The 19,005-nt window shown below is 35.7% G+C and overlaps 1 protein-coding gene across 23 annotated transcripts in view; it reads right to left on the bottom strand.

Annotated features, from left to right (window-relative positions):
- Positions 1-991: 991 nt before the first annotated feature.
- The window catches only part of CAMK2D (calcium/calmodulin dependent protein kinase II delta), a 317,145-nt gene continuing 299,131 nt past the window's right edge, over positions 992-19,005 (bottom strand). For 21 of the 23 annotated variants that reach the window (XM_012473885.3, XM_012473893.3, XM_012473900.3 and 18 more), the window contains 5 exons: positions 15,294-15,369; positions 9,046-9,140; positions 5,915-6,143; positions 4,291-4,386; positions 992-3,120 (listed from right to left, as the gene is read on the bottom strand). In XM_012473885.3, coding sequence (XP_012329308.1) covers positions 4,320-4,386; positions 5,915-6,143; positions 9,046-9,140; positions 15,294-15,369 — 467 coding nt within the window. In that variant the 3' untranslated portion in view covers positions 992-3,120; positions 4,291-4,319. Of the gene's footprint in view, positions 3,121-4,290; positions 4,387-5,910; positions 6,144-9,045; positions 9,141-15,293; positions 15,370-19,005 lie in introns of those variants that run through there. The other 2 variants (XM_012473894.3, XM_064383930.1) reach the window with 2 other exon arrangements.

Below are 19,005 nucleotides of genomic sequence, written 5' to 3'. Positions count from 1 at the left end.
TAATATCTATCAAATATCATTCTAGTTATTCTGTACCCATTAATCATCACAATATCTTTATTAAATTGCTATGTTTATTCTCATTTTACAAATGTGGAAACCGAGGTTCAGAGGGAAGAGGTACCTTACTCAGAGCATCAAGACAATGGTGAGAGAACCGTTAATTAAACCCAGGACTATCTGAGTACACCTTGAGGCTTCTGTTATCAACAGGGGTTGGCCTCAATTCAACAACTATTTATCAACGGTATCTCCATACCTGGCCCTGGTTTGGGTTTAGGAATGCAATGATGAAGACACAGTTCTTCCCAATAGAGACATTATACTGCAGTAGAGAAGACACAAATAGAAATATAGTTTTAAAACAATGTGGTTGGCCAGAGAGATAAATACAATCTACTACGCAAGTATTGAGAGGGAAGCCCAGAATAGGGCCTAGGAAGGTTTGCTGCAGAGCATGGTGCTCTACACTGAATCTTAGGAAAGAGTAAGAAGCAGGGAAAAGAAGTAGGGGAAGACTAATTTATTCTAGGTAAGAAACATAAACAACATGAACAGCATAAACAGGCAAGTGAGAAAGTGTGATGCTTTTAGCAAATCAAAAGAAGCTGAGCATATATGCATACTCAAGTTCAAGCTGGGGAGTAGCAGGAGCAGGAGTGCTTTCCTATACACCAGGGATGATGACACCAAAGTGTTACAAGGTTAGGTTTGTGTTAAAAAATAGCAGCCATGTGAAGGCTGGATTGGAGGGTACAGTGTAGACAAGGTTTTAGGAGTCTTAGTTGTTAAATACCTTGTTCTCAGCAACATTTTCCCAGAAGACACCATTGTTTTGCTCATAGAGAACAATTAGCTTACCATTCTCACCAAGTGCAAATTGTTATGTACTAAATGAGACCAGAGTCGGACACACTGCCCTTGACAGTGGCCAGCACCATGCATGCATAAATACAGTACCTCTTCTGAAGAAATAAAGATGGACGCACTGTCAGCAGAAATCACAAATTTATTAACTCTTAAATATATCAATCAGTCATTTACCATTATGGCAAGAAATATATACAGTGTCCCATGGTAAACTGCAGTGTTTCAAAATGATAGAAGATAATAAATGTGTAATTCAATTGTGGCGGAGAGAACAAATCACAATTTCCTCACATCTTAGTGCGGAAGACAAACTTGATCTACAGTAATACTTCAACATCACATGCTAAGTTAAAAGTGTAAAAAAAAAATCACTCTACACCTATTTTTTTCCTTTAAATACATGTATGCCACATATAGCTGCTTCACAGAAAGGTAAAAGTAATTAAAAAGGGAAAAATGAGGCCATTATTTTTTCACAGATCTCATTGGCAGGTTAACATGGCTCAATATATTTACTGTATATATTTATTTTAAATATATATTGTTTTAAATTGTGTAATAATTATCAGAAAAGCTTCAACCCATCTACCCATACATCCACTAGCAATAATATCTAAGATGATTAGTAATCAACACAGAAAGGTGAGACGAGAGAAAAGAGGAAGGGTTGTTTTTCTTGTTCTGTTTTTCTTTTGCTTCTGCTTTAAAAATAGGCATCCGAGGACTGTGAATTACTATCGTTAAAATAACGATGATGGAGATTCCATGCACTGTAAAGCATTTCCGGGAAGAGAAAAAAAATCACAGGAATTGAATCAACAAAGGAAAAATAAGAAGCATAAAGAAAACCTAGGACATTTCCCTTTTTGCTTTAAACTGGAAAATCCTAACTCCTCAAAGGAAGATAATGATACTTTGACTCAAGAGAGAAGCTAAAAAAGCACAAGTCACAAAGAACAAGTTCAAAACACTTATGAGAATGGCAAACATTTGTAAGCCTCTCTAACTCTAGAAAACTAGCTAGTGATGATGCAGAAGTGACCCTCTCATTCCTCAAGATGGAGGTGAGTGTGTTTACATAAAACCCCCTCTGCTATCAACTTGGCATCCTCCTGGTAACTGTCCCAATCAGTAAGACATTGCAGTCACAGGAGGAACTTTATTTTATCTTAAGTTTAAACAATTCTAATACCTCCAACATATTTAGGATACCTAAGTCCAAACAAGAGCTTAAGCAGAATTATAAACCTTTAAAATCTTGACAACATTTTTTGTGGGTCCTGAAGATGATCAAAAGTGCTAGTTTAGCTACCTTCAAAAGACCTTTATTTCCCTTTTACCTTCATTATGCAAATTTCCCTTTCATTCTTTTCTCACACACTACTAGCCTGCTTCCCCAAAAAAAGGAAAAGGAAAAAAAGTAAGAAAAGAACGGAACAAAAGAAAAATAAAAAAGGAAGCAAATAAAAGGAACAAAGAAACAGGATAAAGAAAAGAGACCACAGATTTAAGAAAAAAAAATTCAATTCAGCAAATTCACCAAAACAATGTGAACATATCCTAAAGTGATTAAACTCAGAAATGATGTGCATTTTTCCAGTTTACACAGTTTGACCAAAAACAGCATGGCTTTATGTGGTAGCAAACCAACTGCTTCTACTTTCATAAGTGATTTTGCCCACATATCAACCCACTTTAATTGTTAAACAGCAAAACTTTCAATGAAAAATCATTCATTTTAACCAGGATCACACCAGAAAACTGAAGGTATATATGTATATATATATATATATATATATTTTTTTTTTACCATTTTTTAAAAACAAAAACAAAAACACAAATAAGCCAAAACAGATTAACAGCAAAGAGTTCTAAAAAATTTACATTTCTCTTACAAACTGTCATTCAGAGAACAATAGTTCTTAAGTCTGTTAAATCTTGGCATTAACAGAGAAACTTGATGAAGAGTTGTAATTGGAATATCGTGATTTTTTTTTTTTTGTCTAATCTCCCCCTATTGTTTTGCCAACAGTAATTTAAGTTTGCATGGAACATCCCCGTAGTTGAAGTGTAAACAATGTATAGGAAGGAATACATGGTAAGATGATGCATCACATATGCATTACATGTAGGACCTTCACAACTTCATGCACTCAGAAACATGCATGAAGAGGAGGAGAGGACAGCCCAGAGTCACCATCCAGGTGCCTTGAGAACAGAGAATGCAGAAGTGGCACTGTTGATATTTAGCTGAAAGGAGAAAGGGGGAGGAAGAAATAAATTATATCGTTTTACAAAATATCATCAAATTGTTTTGCCATAGATTTGACTAGGCTACAGTTTTATAACTTGGCTAATGAATAGACTGAAAACACTATGTATAAGAGATGTTTGCTTGTGATCATTACAAGAAAAAATACAATGTTACACAAAGACAATATTAAAATAGAAAATCAGTATTAATTATTTTTTCACACAAAGCTAAGCTAAAAATAAAGAGACAGGGACACAGGCTTCAATCACATTATTAAATCTAAGTATACATCTTAAGCAACTGGACAAATTAGTAAACGAATATAATCCTTTTGTTGAAATAGACTCCTCCTTAGCTTTTGTTATTAGTATTAGATTCCTTGGGAAATTGAACTTAGAACTCAATTTGACAAGGAATATAGTCTCAAAAGTAGAGAGAACATAATTACTCTCTTTAATTGGAGCTCTCCTTTGTTGAAAACATCAGAGCACTATTTGTTAAAAGCTCTGAAAAGGTTTAGTTCTTTGAATGAGGCAAATATTCACAACAGCACCATACATATCTGAATACTTGTAACCCAAATCTAAGAAACAAATAGTTAAAAACAACAACAAAAACATGAAGTTAATCACAGTCAACTTTCAATTATCCTCTGGAATTATCCACTTTGTGAGTTCTAAATTTCAGCTTGACTTCCTCATGTGGCCTGTCCTCATGGTCAAGTACCATTATACTCAGTCAGACACAGCAAATTGACTTACACATTTGCCACAGCCAGCTGCTTATAGGAACTGCAACCTTCTGAAAGAATGGTTAATACACCAAAGGATCTTAAAGCTTCGTACAATTTAAGTCTGGATAATTGAGAGTTATCTGAATTGACCCAGACATAATTTACTTTTGATGTGAAAACTTCAGGATTCTAATGTGACACAATCCACATGTTGGAAAAAATTATTTTCAGTGTTTATTAGGATTATGCTACCAAATGGGGCTGAAGGTTAGACTCAAGAGTTCATGCAAAATTGCTATGAATTGTCAAAGATCTTGTATGTTTTTCATTGAATATTATGCAAGAGAAAATATCTTCAAAGGGAAGAAAAACAGCCATGCAGCTTTTCATTCAGCTCCAATCACCAAGTATCACGGAGCAGGATGCTACTTACAAGACCAATATGTGAATGGTTTTCAGGCCTTAGATGTTTTGCCACAAAGAGGTGCCTCCTGAGAAGTTTTCTTTCCCATTTGGAATACAGAGTGGCCTATTAAGAGAAGCCCCATTTAAGCCACCTGGCATAAAATGAAGTCATCTTGAATAGGCTCTATCCCAAAAACACTTTGGGGAATTGCAAAAAAACCTAACCCCCTGGTACTGTATGAATGTAATCCCTTCTATATTAATTGGCAATCAATTTGTGCTGTACCCCTTTGAGGTAAAAAACAAAAACAAAAACAAAGTTGTCTTCATTATATTCATATTCCTTTTGTGTTTTTCTCTTAATTACATAGCTATTGTTTCTGGAATAAATTCCAGCCTATCGCTTGGTTTGTTTTTTGTCCCTGTTGACTCACTTTTTACAAATCCAACAGTGATATATAATTATTAAGGCTACACAGAAGGTCTCTGAAAACCACTGTGGTATGTTATCAAACTAAGAAATCGTGATGGATTCTATGGAGTGAGTTGAATGCCTGTTTGTATGAACCCCCATTCCACGTCCCAAATATTAACAGGTGATCCTCGTGAGAGAATTTGGAAAGAGATCAACAGTGGACCAAACTTCTACACCGAGTTTAAACTCTTCTTGTTTTCATCTCACTCCACTTTACCAATAAACCTATTTTTAATTATTCCTCTTTATCTAGTTGTAACTAGACTTCCTTACCAATAATGTTCTATCATATTAAACTAAATCCTGATAGTATACTTTTATTTCTGATGCTCATTTAGCTTGGACTATCCTCCTTTGTTTTTTCTATATTTCTATGTCTCTAAATTCTACTCATCATTTAAGACTTTGCCCAAAATTCTATCTATACACAAAGTGTACTTCCAAACTGTTATGAACAGTTTGCTACACTGTACATTAATTTTACTGTATTCTGAAGTTGATTATAAACTTTATTATATCAATTTTTTTCTTTGGAATCAATGATTAGCTAAATGAGAATACATGTTTTTTGAAAGCAATATCTTTTACCTTGTGTTGAATCTGGCACAGGTTAAGCACCTAGGAGATTCACAATAAATATGTACCTAATCACTGACTGGAAAAGCGAACAAGATATCCGAGGTAGAACGGTGAGGTGAGAAAGACATTGCAATACCTAACAATTGCCTTTTAAATGCTGACTCTGTAAATTTTTCCTAATATCTATAATTGAGCCCCAGGGGATCATCTATGAAATGAAACTCCTGATAATATATTGGCCATTTTAGAAAGTCCTCCCTATGCTTTCCTCTGATATCCCCTTCCTCTGTCAATTGAGTAAATGAAGTCACAAATATACTGCCTTATGATATAAATCCCCTGGATTTAACCCTGTGAGATTTTGATAAGGTAGTCTCTAGTCCTATCTAAACCTATCATATACTGCTCTATAGCAAAGTTCAACCCACAAATGGCTGATCTGACTGATCTTTCCAGAGAATCTTAAACTTTTCCAGTGAAGGCATTTATTTCTATCAATGTAACCAACCACTAGCATTAAATAACATATGCCGTGCTATCAACATAGTAGAAGGAGCTGACCATGGGTGTATTAACAAAAGAAGCTGGAAATATTTACTTGATGGGTACTGTTGGTGACCCCGAGCGATGAAAATGAACATTCTGCCACTTTCCATCCCGGCGATGCCACACACGAGTCTCTTCTGACTGCATTGTCTTTGGCATTCCACTGCCATCCATGTACTGAGTGAGCCTAATATACGCTATGCAGGCGGCATCATCCCCTACCAGATGTACATGAGGGTTTAGAATAATAGTGTGGATTGGTTTATTGCTTTTGGACAAAGCTGAAAGAGAAAAACATGAAAAGCAAAATTTAGTTCCTATGTAAAGGAAACTAAAACCAGTCATAACTTCAGGTAGGACCAATAAATGAAATGCCCTTTATTCACTCACGAATTAGGTAATTAATCTACAATTTGCACTAATCGGGTGCTGGGCACTGTACAAAACAACAAGAGATCAGAAGTGGACACAGTCTTTATTTTATCTGATTTCCTTTACAGGCAATTTACATGCTCCTCTGGAAATTCTGATTGGGTGAAAAAGCTGTAGAGATGTATTAATTTATAATGGAAAGTAGTTAGAAACATAAATCACAATATGAATAGAGGTGAAGAAGGCCTGGCCCAGGTGTGCCAAGCAGTTCCTGTCTTTCCAGAAACGAACTGCTGGGACAGTTGACCGGGGATTTTGTGGTGGTGTTTGTTTTTGTTAGCTGGTGAAGTATGTGGGACAAGGGAAATACATCAAGTTTCAGGTATGGACATCACTGTCTCCAAAATAAGGCTGGTGGTAGCCTTTGAAAAAGCCTATGAACTTGTTTCTCATCTCATCTTCTGACTCCTCCACATACTAGAGTTCATTGCATAATAGTCCACTTGTGATCATTTGATAAACATTCAAATTGTGTTGGCATATAGCCTGATTCTGATCTTCTAGCTCTTTCCTTTGACTCAGTAGCCCTCACTAGTCTCTAGCCTCTGATGTTTTGACAGTAGCTACTAATTCTAACGATTCAATTACCAAGAGATATGAGGATGATTTAGTGCACATTACTTACTGATGATGTTCCTTTCTTAGATCACTAGATTTTTTATTTTTTATTTATTTTTTATTTTTTTATTTTTTCTGAGACGGAGTTTTGCTCTTGTTACCCAGGCTGGAGTGCAATGGCGCAATCTCGGCTCACCACAACCTCTGCCTCCTGGGTTCAGGTAATTCTCCTGCCTCAGCCACCTGAGTAGCTGGGATTACAGGCACGCGCCTCTATGCCCAGCTAATTTTTTGTATTTTTAGTAGAGACGGGGTTTCACCATGTTGACCAGGATGGTCTCGATCTCTTGACCTCGTGATCCACCCACCTCGGCCTCCCAAAGTGCTGGGATTACAGGTGTGAGCCACCGAGCCCGGCCTAGATCACTAGAAAAGGTTGAATTGTTTTTAGTTGTTATCCAAACATGCTTTCCACTCTCAGAAAATATCTATTCAAATTACATGAAATATTATTAGAGTCACCTAAATACCCCATCATGGAGAATATATATTTATGGAACATGATGCATGTATATGTATATTAGTTTCAAGCTGAAAAAGGTTAAAATATTAATGGGTTAATTCTTTCATTAGGGATCAGATGGTGTCGATAGAGAGTCAGTTGGAGGAAACATGAGATGCTATAAGAGCGCTGGAATATAGGGAATGTGACATTTACTGAAACTTTGTTAAGAGAATTTATCAAATGGTTCTTTTTGTTTGTTTGTAAATGCCTAATGCACATAAGAAAAAGTAACTCATTCATCACATCTTAACTTGAAAATCCATGCCACGGCAGACATTCTTATCAAAGCTTATAATTACTGAAAGAGACGTGATTATCCTTGTCATTACTATAATACATCTCATCTTTAATTCAAAAAGATCTCTGCAAAAGGAATGAATTCACTTTATGCAATATGTAAACACAGTATAATGTCTAACGTCATTAGGTATAAGGAAAAAGAGAAGAATAAACGGAATTCCTGGTTTACACTTTTCTTGATGACCTGACCAAGGATTTCTGCAGGATGAACTCCATTTGTCACCTTCTTTGGAAATGTCTCTTTCTTCTGAAACTACAAGAAGTCTTAAAATTTGAATTGAAAAATTTCTCTCACTATTCATCTTCATTTTCATTTTACTTTGACAATAAGCATCACATATGCTTGAAAGCACTCTTCTATGTTGACTATTTTGGCATGCTGTGGTTTTAAAAAATTTTTTTCCTCCTATTTTTTCTTTTCCTTATTTTTATAATTTGAGGCAGGGTCTCATTCTGCCACCCAGGCTGGACTACAGTAGCATGATCATAGCTCACTGAAGCCTCAACTTTCTGGGCTCAAAGTGATCCTCCCATCTCAGCTTCCCAAGTAGCTAGGACTAAAGGTGCTTGTCATCATGCCTGGCTTCTGTGTAGAAATGGGGTCTCCTTATGTTGCTTATACTGGTCTTGGATTTCTGGCCTCAAGCTATCCTCCCACCTCAGCCTCCTAAAGTATTGGGATTACAGGCATGAACCACTGTGCCTGTCTATATAGTTTTATGAAAAGTTGAAATAACATTTTTTTTGGTAATTGATTTATAGCTTATATTATTGACTGAGACTTGCATGAAGTGTATTTAATCAACATTTCTTATTTATTTATTTTTTTTTGAGATGAAGTTTCACTCTTGTTGCTCAGTCTTATGGTCTTGGCTCGTTGCAACTTCTGCCTCACAGGTTCAAGCGATTCTCATGCATCAGCCTCCCAAGTAGCTGAGATTACAGGTGTGCGCCACCATGCCTGGCTAATTTTGTATTTTTAGTAGAGATGGGGTTTCACCATGTTCATGAGGCTGGTCTCGAACTCCTGGCCTCAACTGATTCACCTGCCTTGGGCTCCCAAAGTGCTGGCATTGCAGGCATGAGCCACTGTGCCTGGCAAGCATTAATTTTTATACAAAGGTATTTTTCAAAACACACCAAAACTGTAAGCCAAGCCTGACATTTTTTTTTTTCAATTTTGAATACAAAAAAAAAAATTGTATGGTTTTCAATGCTGGATGAAGGTAAAAACTCTCATTGTAGAAAAGAGCCAGAGAATCTGCAGATTTGGGAAAAACTCAGAGTAGTTGAAAAAGGGCATGTTATTAAATTAGGAATAAATGTACCATTTTCAAAGTAGAATCGGTGAAAATCCATCCCTTCCACTAAATTACCCAAAGCTTCAGGTTCAAAAGCGGTAAGGCCTGGGTCACAGATTTTTCTGTAAAAGAAAAATAATGAAAACAAGCAATTAATAGGTGCTTTAATGTGTTTTGTTGTTTCACGTGTAAACATTCTTATTCATCAGTCACTGAAGGAAACAGCCTCTAAAAACACTTAAATGCAAAGTTTTATGACAAACCTTAGCAAGGTGTGTTGAGGAGCAGACTCTAAAAAGACATTTTGCAGAGAACTCTGATAGGAACAAACTAATTTAACCAGTTCAAGCAGATGATAATATACAATATTTTAGGAGGCCTCTTTTTACAATTTCTACTTTTTTTTTTATTTTTAAGGTGAATTTTCCAGTTTTTTACACTTGATTGAGGTTTATTATTTTTAAAAAATGCTCTCCAGGTCCTATAGTCCAAGTTTAAGACACTCTCCAAATCCTATAAACCTATCTTTGGTTCTGAAATTACATACTTCTGGAATAATTTTTTTTTTTTTGAGACAGTGTCTTCCTCTGTTGCCCTGGCTGGGGTGTAGTGGTGCAATCATGGCTCACTGTAGCCTCAACCTTCCATACTCAAACAATCCTCCTGCCTCAGCCTCCCCAGTAGTTGGGACTACTGGTGTGCAATACCACACTAGGTTAATTTATTTTTATTTTTAGTAGAGATGGAGTTTCCTTATGTTGTCCAGGCTGGTCTCAAACTCCTAGGCACAAGTGATTCTCCCACCTTGACCTCCCAAAGTGTGGTATTACAGGGATGGGTCACCGTGCTTGGCCCTGGAATAATTTTTTGATGGACCACATCTTCTACATTCATGTTAAACATGTATATTACAATTGGCTTGAAATAAAGTATCACACCCTATACTTCCTGGCAATGTCCATAAGACTTATGTAGCTTGTGTTTAAGTTTATTTTACTTTTAAAATGAAATCAATAGGAGGTTCAAATGCACATATTGGTTTTCTTTCTTAATCCTAAAAGTATGATTCAATAAAAGGGTACACAATTTTAAATATTCAGGAAAAACTAATGAGCTTTCTTTGGAGAAATTTATTTAATCCATAAAGAATTGTTGAACACCTACTATATGGCAGATATTCTTCAAATCAAGAAATTACAATATAATAATAAATACTAGAATAGATAGAAATGCAAAGCACTCAAAAAACAGATGACTAATAGTGAACAGGAAAGGTTTAAGAGAGGAAGAAAGTGTGAGCTGGGCTTTGAAGAATGCGTAAGAGTTTTCCAGGTGTGTGGGAGGTGGTGGGCAGTGAGAGGGCAGCAAGTGCAATGGTCTGCTGCTGTGAAAATGCAAGTACATTTGGAAAATGATGGCTGGTTGTTTGATATGGAAAGCAGGGTCACTGTGTTATGTGTGTAAGGCCCCTGGAAATGTAGAGAGGAAAATATTTCCTTTGGGCCTATGGTGATCAGGGTAGGCTTCTCAGAGACGGTGACAAGATCTGGATTTGAAGAATGAGTGGGAGTTCACAAGGTAGATCAAATGGAGTACAGCTCAAAGGATTTTGGACTGTTTATTAATTTGCCCCAAATGGTAATACAGTGGATGGGGACACATATAATTTCATAGAGAAATTCTCCATTTGGGGGGCAAAATTTCACAAACATTCAATAGAAATACCCATTTCTAAAGTCTAACTTACTGTAATTCCTCAAAGTGCAGTACAGTTTATAGAATGCGGAACTGGTGTTATTTAAAGAATATTTTTAAAAAGTAGAAATCACATTGGATATCTTTTGTACCTTAAAGATGGCGGGGGCAAGGGTTACAACCTTCACTTCAGACTGCCTGCTGGGCAGGCATTCTTAAGCTTAAAATCAAATATATATAGTCTCTTTCTAAGAAGCAAAATGGGAAGAACAGTGTTCCTATGGTAACAAGAATTTATTCTGCCAGAGGCTATTACTTCCTCTATAAATATGGTTTTTAGTTGTCATTATCAGTGAACCAAAATTTCTTACTAGCTTACATCAGTACTAACATAATTTGGGAATAACTGTGCCGTGATGGATCTTTTTACCCAGCCATGAAAAGAGTCAATATATTTGAAAATCTATCTGTCTATCTGTCTATCTATCTATGTATCTATCTACCTATCAATTATCTATCTATCTATCTATCTATCTATCTATCTATCTATCTATCAATCATCCATCCACCCTATAAAAGGCTTTGGATTAATGAAAGATTCACAAAGCTGCCACGTGACATGTGGGTGTGTGTGATCTGAACAGGTGTTCCAAGGACCAGCTGACAGGGCTACACCAGTACATTCTACCATCCCAAAAGTTCTCAAATGGAAGCCCTGTTGGATTAGCTCTAGCTGGAAAGTACAAAATCAGGCCAGATTATAGGTCTCCATAGGCAAAGATATTAGTCAACTGATGTGATCCCAAGGTTTAGCATTATTTAAAACACCCTATTTTAAACTGTCTGAGAAAATAGAAAATACGTACTTTTGCCTGGCTACAATTGTTTCCTATATAAAAATAGTATCTGTTTATATAAAATTTAGAAAGAATAGAAAAGCAGGAAAAACTTAGAAAAAAAATTCACACAATTTTACCTCTCAGAGGCAACTTCTTTTTCTCTTTTTAACAACAACAAATACAAACTTTTTTATCCTTCCACAAAAAAGATTTTTTTAAAAGAGAATATTCTTATTCTTTGGAGAATCATACGTATCTAACAAGGATATAACAGCAACAAAGATTTTTAAAAAGCAGGTTCCATGGCACAACTATAAACAATTGCTTAATAGGAAATCATTGTCTCTGAAAACAGACTGTTCTTTTTAACTCCATTTCTTTAACTATTTCTTTCATTCCAAGTATGCCTTACTAGGTCATGATAAAGAAGTGATACACTCAAACACATGCATATGGATCTGTTTATACACATATGCACACGCATTTAATTTATAAGAAGCTCCTGATTTAGTTTCATTCTTACATTTAGCTAATCTCTTCCATATTTTATATTTGGTATTTATTTATAACTAAAGATAAAAGTAATACTTGCTTATGTAAAACTTGGGAAGAATAAAAAAGCAGGAAAAAAATTCACACACAATTTTACCTCTCAGAGGCAACTCCTTTTTTTTCCTTTTTAAAATCTAATTTGGCATATTTCGTTCCACTTTTAATATTTTTCACTTCTGTAGTTGGAATAAGTATGTACGTACTCTTTTATGTCCTGCTTAATATTCAGTAAAAACATATTTTTCCAGATCGCTAGAAACTCAACATAACCACTGTACCAAGATGACTTAATGGTAACCATACTGTTGGGCATATACATTGTTTCTAATTTTTCACTATTATGAATTTTGCTTCAGTATATATCTTCATTCACAAATTTTTGACCATGTTTTACATAAAAAATTTATACTCATGTTAAATTCTTATAAGTAGAATTAGAGTATTACAGTAAAATGAACCTTTATAAAAACTTTCAGGTATATAACAGATTATATAACAAAATATATTAATAATTCCCCCATCCCTGTTGCCACCACTATCTTGAAAGTTAGCACCCATTTATGTTTCACCCATGGTGTAGGAAAGTCATCACTGTCCTGCAGTATCTGTACCTTGTTGGCTGTCAGCAGAGTTTGTATTTCTGCTGATTTCATAGGCAGAAGAGGCTCTTGCATTCAAGTTTGCATATACTTGATTAGTAAATATAAACATGCCTTTATTAGTTCACTTGTCATTTATATTTCCTCCTCTGACAATAGATCATGTCCTTTACCTATTTTTCTACTTTTCAATCATATTCAAGCAATATAAAAAATTAACTTTTGATACATGTTTTGCAAATGTTTTTCTAAGTTTGTTTGTCTCTTACTTTTATTCTTGGATTTTTAATTAAAGTATACATGTTTTACCTATTTAGGTATAGTCATATTATGTTCTCATTTACGATTATTTCTTCAGCTTTTGGATCTGTCTAGCCAGAGATCAGATTCAGTCTCTGTTTTGCATTTAAGCCTTTCACTGGAGTGGAATTCATCCGTTGTATGGTGTAAGAAGGCCCTATTTAAATTGAATGCTTTATTTTTACTTTGGCAAAGTAATTTCTTTCATAGTTCCTCTGATCCAGGAGTTTTGTTTTTTTTTTCTTTTAGGTGTTTATATATTGACTTATTTAATTCTCTTTTTTTTAAAAAAAAAAGGAAGAAAGAAAGAGAGAAAGAAAGAAAAAAAAGAAGGAGAGGAAGAAAAAGGAAGAGAAAGAGGGAGAGAGAATGGAGTATTGCTTTATTGCCCAGGCTAGAATGCAGTCTAAAAATGGGAATTGAAAACCTCTTTTATGCCAATAATTGTGCTTAACAATGGAGACAGGAAGGAATAAGGGAAGAAAATAACAAACAAGCAGCCAACCAATATTTCATTTAAACCTATGAAATGCTATGCAATTACTGAGGAGTGATTTACTTCCAATTATGTAGTCACTTTTAGAATAGATGTGATATGGTACTGATAAGAATGTATGTTTTGTGTATTTGAAGTGGAGAGTTCTATAAATGTTCATTAAGTTTACTTGTTCCGGATCTGAGTTCAAGCCCTGGATATCCTTGTTAATTTTCTATCTCGTTGATCTGTCTAATATTGACAATGTGATGTTACAGTCTCCTACTATTATTGTGTGGGAGTCTAAGTCTCTTTATAAGTCATTAAGAACTTGTCTTATGTATCTGGGTGCTCCTGTATTGGGTGCGTATATATTTAGGATCGTTAGCTCTTCTTGTTGCATTGATCCTTTTACCATTATGTAATGTCCTTCTTTGCCTCTTTTGATCTTTGTTGCTTTAAAGTCTATTTTCTCAGAGGCGAGAATTGCAACTCCTGCTTTTTATTTACTTATTTATTTTTGCTCTCCATTTGGTTGGTAAATCTTCCTCCATCCCTTTGTTTTGAGTCTTTGTGTATCGTTGCATGTAAGATGGGTCTGGATGCAGCATACCGATGGGTTTTGGCTTTTTATCCAGTTTGCCTGTCTGTATCTTTTGATTGGGGGATGTAGTAGATTTAAATTTAGGATTAGTAATAATATATTTAAGTTTAATACTGCCATTTGATGCTAGCTGAGTGTTTTGCCCATTACTTGATGTAAATTCTTCATTATGTTAATGCTCTTTACTTTTTGATATATTTTTGGAAAGGCTGATACTGGTTGTTCCTTTATATGTGTAGTGCTTCTTTCAGAAGCTCTTGTAAAGCAGGCCTAGTAGTGGTGAAATCTCTAAGTACTTGCTAGATCCAGGAGTTTATAAACTTTAAATAAGCATTAGAACCCATTCTTCAAGTAACGTTTTCCTTAAGATACGAACATATAAAAGAGATGCAGATAAAGTTGAGCTGTACTGGCTGAAAAGCGAAGGCTGCCTCAGGTCCCCTCCTAATCTCCTTCTCTGCCCCAGAACTTCTGCAGAACTGCAAGGGGAGACATTTCTGAAGCTGAAATGCACATTTTATGTCCTTTCCTATTTTTTTGTGTTTTTGTTCACATGAATTGCTCTGCCTAGAATGCCCTTTTCTCATCTGAACTTGTGTGTGTGTGATGTGTGATGTGTGATGTGTGATGCGGGAGTGGTTATACAACTGCATATTTACAAAGAAATCTCCAATTGTTGGGTCAGAAGTCAAGTCTTCTCTCTATGAAATCTTTTTTTCTTTTTTTCTTTCTGTTTTTTTTTTTTTTGAGACAGTCTCACTCTGTCATTCCGGCTAGAGTGCAGTGATGTGATGATGTCTCACTGCAGCCTCGACCTCCTGGGCTTAGGTGATCCTCCTGCCTTGGCTTCCCAAGTATGTAAGACTACAGGTGTGCACCACTATACCTGACTAATTTTTAAATGTTTTGTAGAAATGGGTCTTGTTTTGTCACCCAGGTTGGTCTTGAACTCTTGGACTCAGGCAATCCTCCCACCTCAGCCTCCCAAAGTGCTGGGATTACAGGTGTGAGCCACTGTGCCTGGCTTCTGAAATTTTAAATAAACTTGTATCTCCTAGGGGCACTTAGTCATTTATACTATGAAATAAAACTATCGTTGACATATCAAATCTTGAATTAAACATATGTGAATTCATATATATTGAAGAATGCATTCATATGAAGAATACATTTTCATATGCATGAGAGCAAGGTAAACATCTGCTACTCACGTGTAGGCTTCAAAGTCCCCATTGTTGATAGCTTCGATCAGTTGTTCAGTGACTTTGATAATCTCTTGCTTTCGTGCTAAAGGCAAAAATATAGCTGGGTGAGAATAAAAGACAAAAGTCTTATAAAATATTCCTTTTCATTTTTATTTTTTGAGATAGGATCTCACTCTGTTGCCCAGGCTGGAGTGCAAGTGTGATCACAACTCCCTGCAGCCTTGACCTCCTGGGCTCAAGTGATCCTCCCACCTCTGCCTCCCAAAGTGCTGGGATTACAGGTATGAATCCCTGTGCCCAGCCAGAATCTGAATTTAACATGACTCTCAGGTAACCCGTGCATGTATTTATGTTTGAAAAGTACTGCTATTTTCCACTTGTTTGAAAACAACAGTCACCTGAAGGATCAGGGCTATGTTTTTAAACATTAGTTTTTACTACCTTAAACAACTTGCTTGTATTAGTAAACATATTTCGATTCATAGTTAACAAATGTTATTAAAAACAATAACCTTAACAAGTATCATTCTAAGCATACACATCTATCTTGCATTGAGATATTGAACTTTATATAATTATTTGCATTTTCTTACTATTCTGCTTGACTAACCCTACACGAGGATGCTGACACTGTGATTGGCCTTCGTATTTAGACAAATGGCCTTTAGTAAACTCTACAAATTGAAGAAGTGACATATGAATCAATATTGTAGACGTAGGCAGATAATCAGATGAAAGCCTCCAGGTATAGCTGTCAACCCAACACCAATCAGGATTTGTTTCTATTCCTAGCCCATAATTGGTAAAATTATTAATAGTTGGTTTGGCTCAAAACAAATTCAAATCAGTGAATTTGTTTCTACTGACATCTGCCTCAAGTGTTCTTTCTCTTTTTTGAATGCCTGCAGCATCTGTATCACTCACTTGGCAATTATGTATATGCTAACTCTTGATACCTTCTTCAGTTTAAAACACATTATTATTTGTTTTAAACTGTTATTAAACTTTTGGAACTGTGTAATGTGTCTTCCTCGTTAACTTAAAAGCTCCTCGAGGGCAAAGCACATTTTATTTTCTTGTATAGCCTAAAAAGCTTTGTTAATGTCTTTTATGGAATAGATGCTTAACGTTTGTGAATTTAATCGAGTCTAATAATAACCTTTTGTCAATGTCAGAACAGTGTTCTCTTACTTATAAAATTACTGCATGAAATATTTTAGAAATCAAATTTTACTATATTTTGTTTTACGAATATTGTGATATTCCCTTAAAATCACTGAAGATAGACTGGAAATCACAAAGTGTTACTTCCCATCTTATCTTACTGAGGTAGTGAGGCTGCTATTGATCATGGAAAAAGCTGATCTGGCTTTTGTTCTTTATTGAATAAAGGCACTAGTTTGTATTTTTTAATGAATCTGATCTTCATTAAGCAGATTTTAACCATATGCTTAAATGCTTACTTTCACTTTGAAACTTCAGGTTACCTAGGTGATGACATTATTTAAAAATGAATTTTCTATAAACCGAATTTTACTTCATTGAGACGATATGAGACTATATCATAACAAATACAAGTAATAAACTATCTTATAAAATGTGATTAAGTTAGTCCATAAAATGGTTGCCAACAATGTCAAGGTCTATAATGTTAAAAAATCACTATATGGGTTAGAATTCGTATTCAATTATGTAATTACTTTTCATTTATATAAGGTAACATCACTCCTACAGAAGTCTAAAACATTTCTTGCTGTTGCTCATTTGATTGATGACTATCAATAATACATTCAACAGCAGAACATATGGACAGAAGTGGTACCAAGGCACAATTCTGTAATAATGATGCTGCCAGTGACACATTTTAGCTGAATTCAGTTAGGCAATAGGTGATTCATCCATCTGTGGCCTCAACGGTATGAACGTTTGGAAAAAGCTAATGACAGTTGACCCGATGCTGGAATATAAAGGACACGGGTGCAGAGGATTTCAGAAAATGAGACTGTAAAATTGTGGCCACCAAAACTTCCTTCTCACATGAAATCCTCCTTTCAAACTAACAGATTTTTTTTTTTTTTTTTTTTTTTGGTCTGATATGTAGCTGATAGGAAAAACTACAGTTTAGAAACATGGACAATTTTTAAAAACTAACAAAAAAGAAGAAAGAGATGAACATAAGATCAATGTCCTTTGTGGGGCTTCATTAGGGTAAGCATCAGTTTATAGAGTGTGAAAAGTTTAGGATCACTTCCTGAAGTTTCTGAAAGTCTCTGCACTGCCTCATAAGCATAATAGGGAATTAGAACCATTGGATGTACACGCATTCGCTCTTCAATATTTTGCATGCCACAACTGGCTTAAGATTTGTCTTGCATAAACAAAGAAAGACAAATTGCCTTCTCTCTTACTTCTCATGCTTAGAAATGATGGTGCTTTTACCGGCAGGACAACAAATGGGAATTAGCCAGGGTGCTTCTGTGCTGTATCATCATAAAAACAACGAGACTCTTCTGGCTTAGGAGGGGCCTGGAACTCAGGAATCTGTAGAGTGCTTATTTCCCTGGGGCAAAGGAGCTTCAGTGAGTCAGAGGCGGCACATGACAGCTGACTCTTTAAAGGAAAGCAGAAGGCTGGAAATGAATCATTTGTATATAGTAGTCAGCTTGTGGTTGGAACTGTTGTCACAAGCTCAGCATCTGACCTAGAGGCAGAGTGAGGGTTTGGTGCTAGCTAGCTCCACTCCCAATCAGCAGTGAGATTAAGGAACAGTTACTGTGCCAGGGGTTTGGACAGACAAGTTGTGTGGGAAGGGGCTCCACTCTCATCTGGCCTTCCCTCTTCCTGAACGCTAAGTAATAACCACTCCAAAAGTCAAAGTGGGGAGAGCTTGTGACGAGGTTTATATTATACCATGATAAATGGAGAATGTACCAGTAAGGTGTTCCCTGAATACCAGAAGCTTCTTCCACTCCACAGCTAGCCATTTAATCACAGGAAACTGTTTACCTACTAAGTTTATTTCTAGAATTGAAGTGCTCAAGCCTATACTCACAGGACACAAAGTACTTTCTGAGGATTTCTGGATTCTTAGGAAAAGGAAAAAGAAAATCAAGTGGGAGAGATGTTCCAGGTTCTGAGTAGAATTACTTTCCATGCAATTATGCAAAAAGAATGGAAAACATTTTCACTTTCAAATTCACGTATTTTTGGCTCGTGTTCTAAGAGGCCTGGAAGAGTAAGATAAGGGTGTGAATGATCCCACAGTGTTTGAAAACAAAATAAAACCCAGAACTGAGAGTAATTACATAACAGAATAACTTACAGATTTACATTTCCTCAAACTTCATTAGATTTGGTTACTACAACAATACTCAGATATGAAGTCATTATTCCTTGGTTTAACAGATAGATAAAGGGATTATAGGCATTTCCCAAAGGTCTGGAATTTGCTGATCACTCTTTCTCACCCTCTTGTCTTAGAATACTCTCCTTTTACTTAACTCTATTGCGTTTCTACATGTTCTCATTCTCATTTGCTGTTATCTTTCTCTACCTGGATATTAAATGCCTCAACTCCTTCTAAAGACTCAATTTGAGGCCCTCTCCTTATCTCATGCTGCAACCCTAATGTCCTGTGCACACCAGTCTTATAAATTGTCATATATATTCCAATGACTCCCAAATGGTTAACCTCCTTCCTAGACTTTTCCTTCCCATC

Source organism: Aotus nancymaae, unplaced genomic scaffold (genome assembly GCF_030222135.1).
Source record: "Aotus nancymaae isolate 86718 unplaced genomic scaffold, 86718_ANA_hifiasm-v0.15.2.pri h1tg000033l, whole genome shotgun sequence".
NCBI lineage: Eukaryota > Metazoa > Chordata > Mammalia > Primates > Aotidae > Aotus > Aotus nancymaae.
This window is presented reverse-complemented; position numbering and strand designations above follow the sequence as displayed.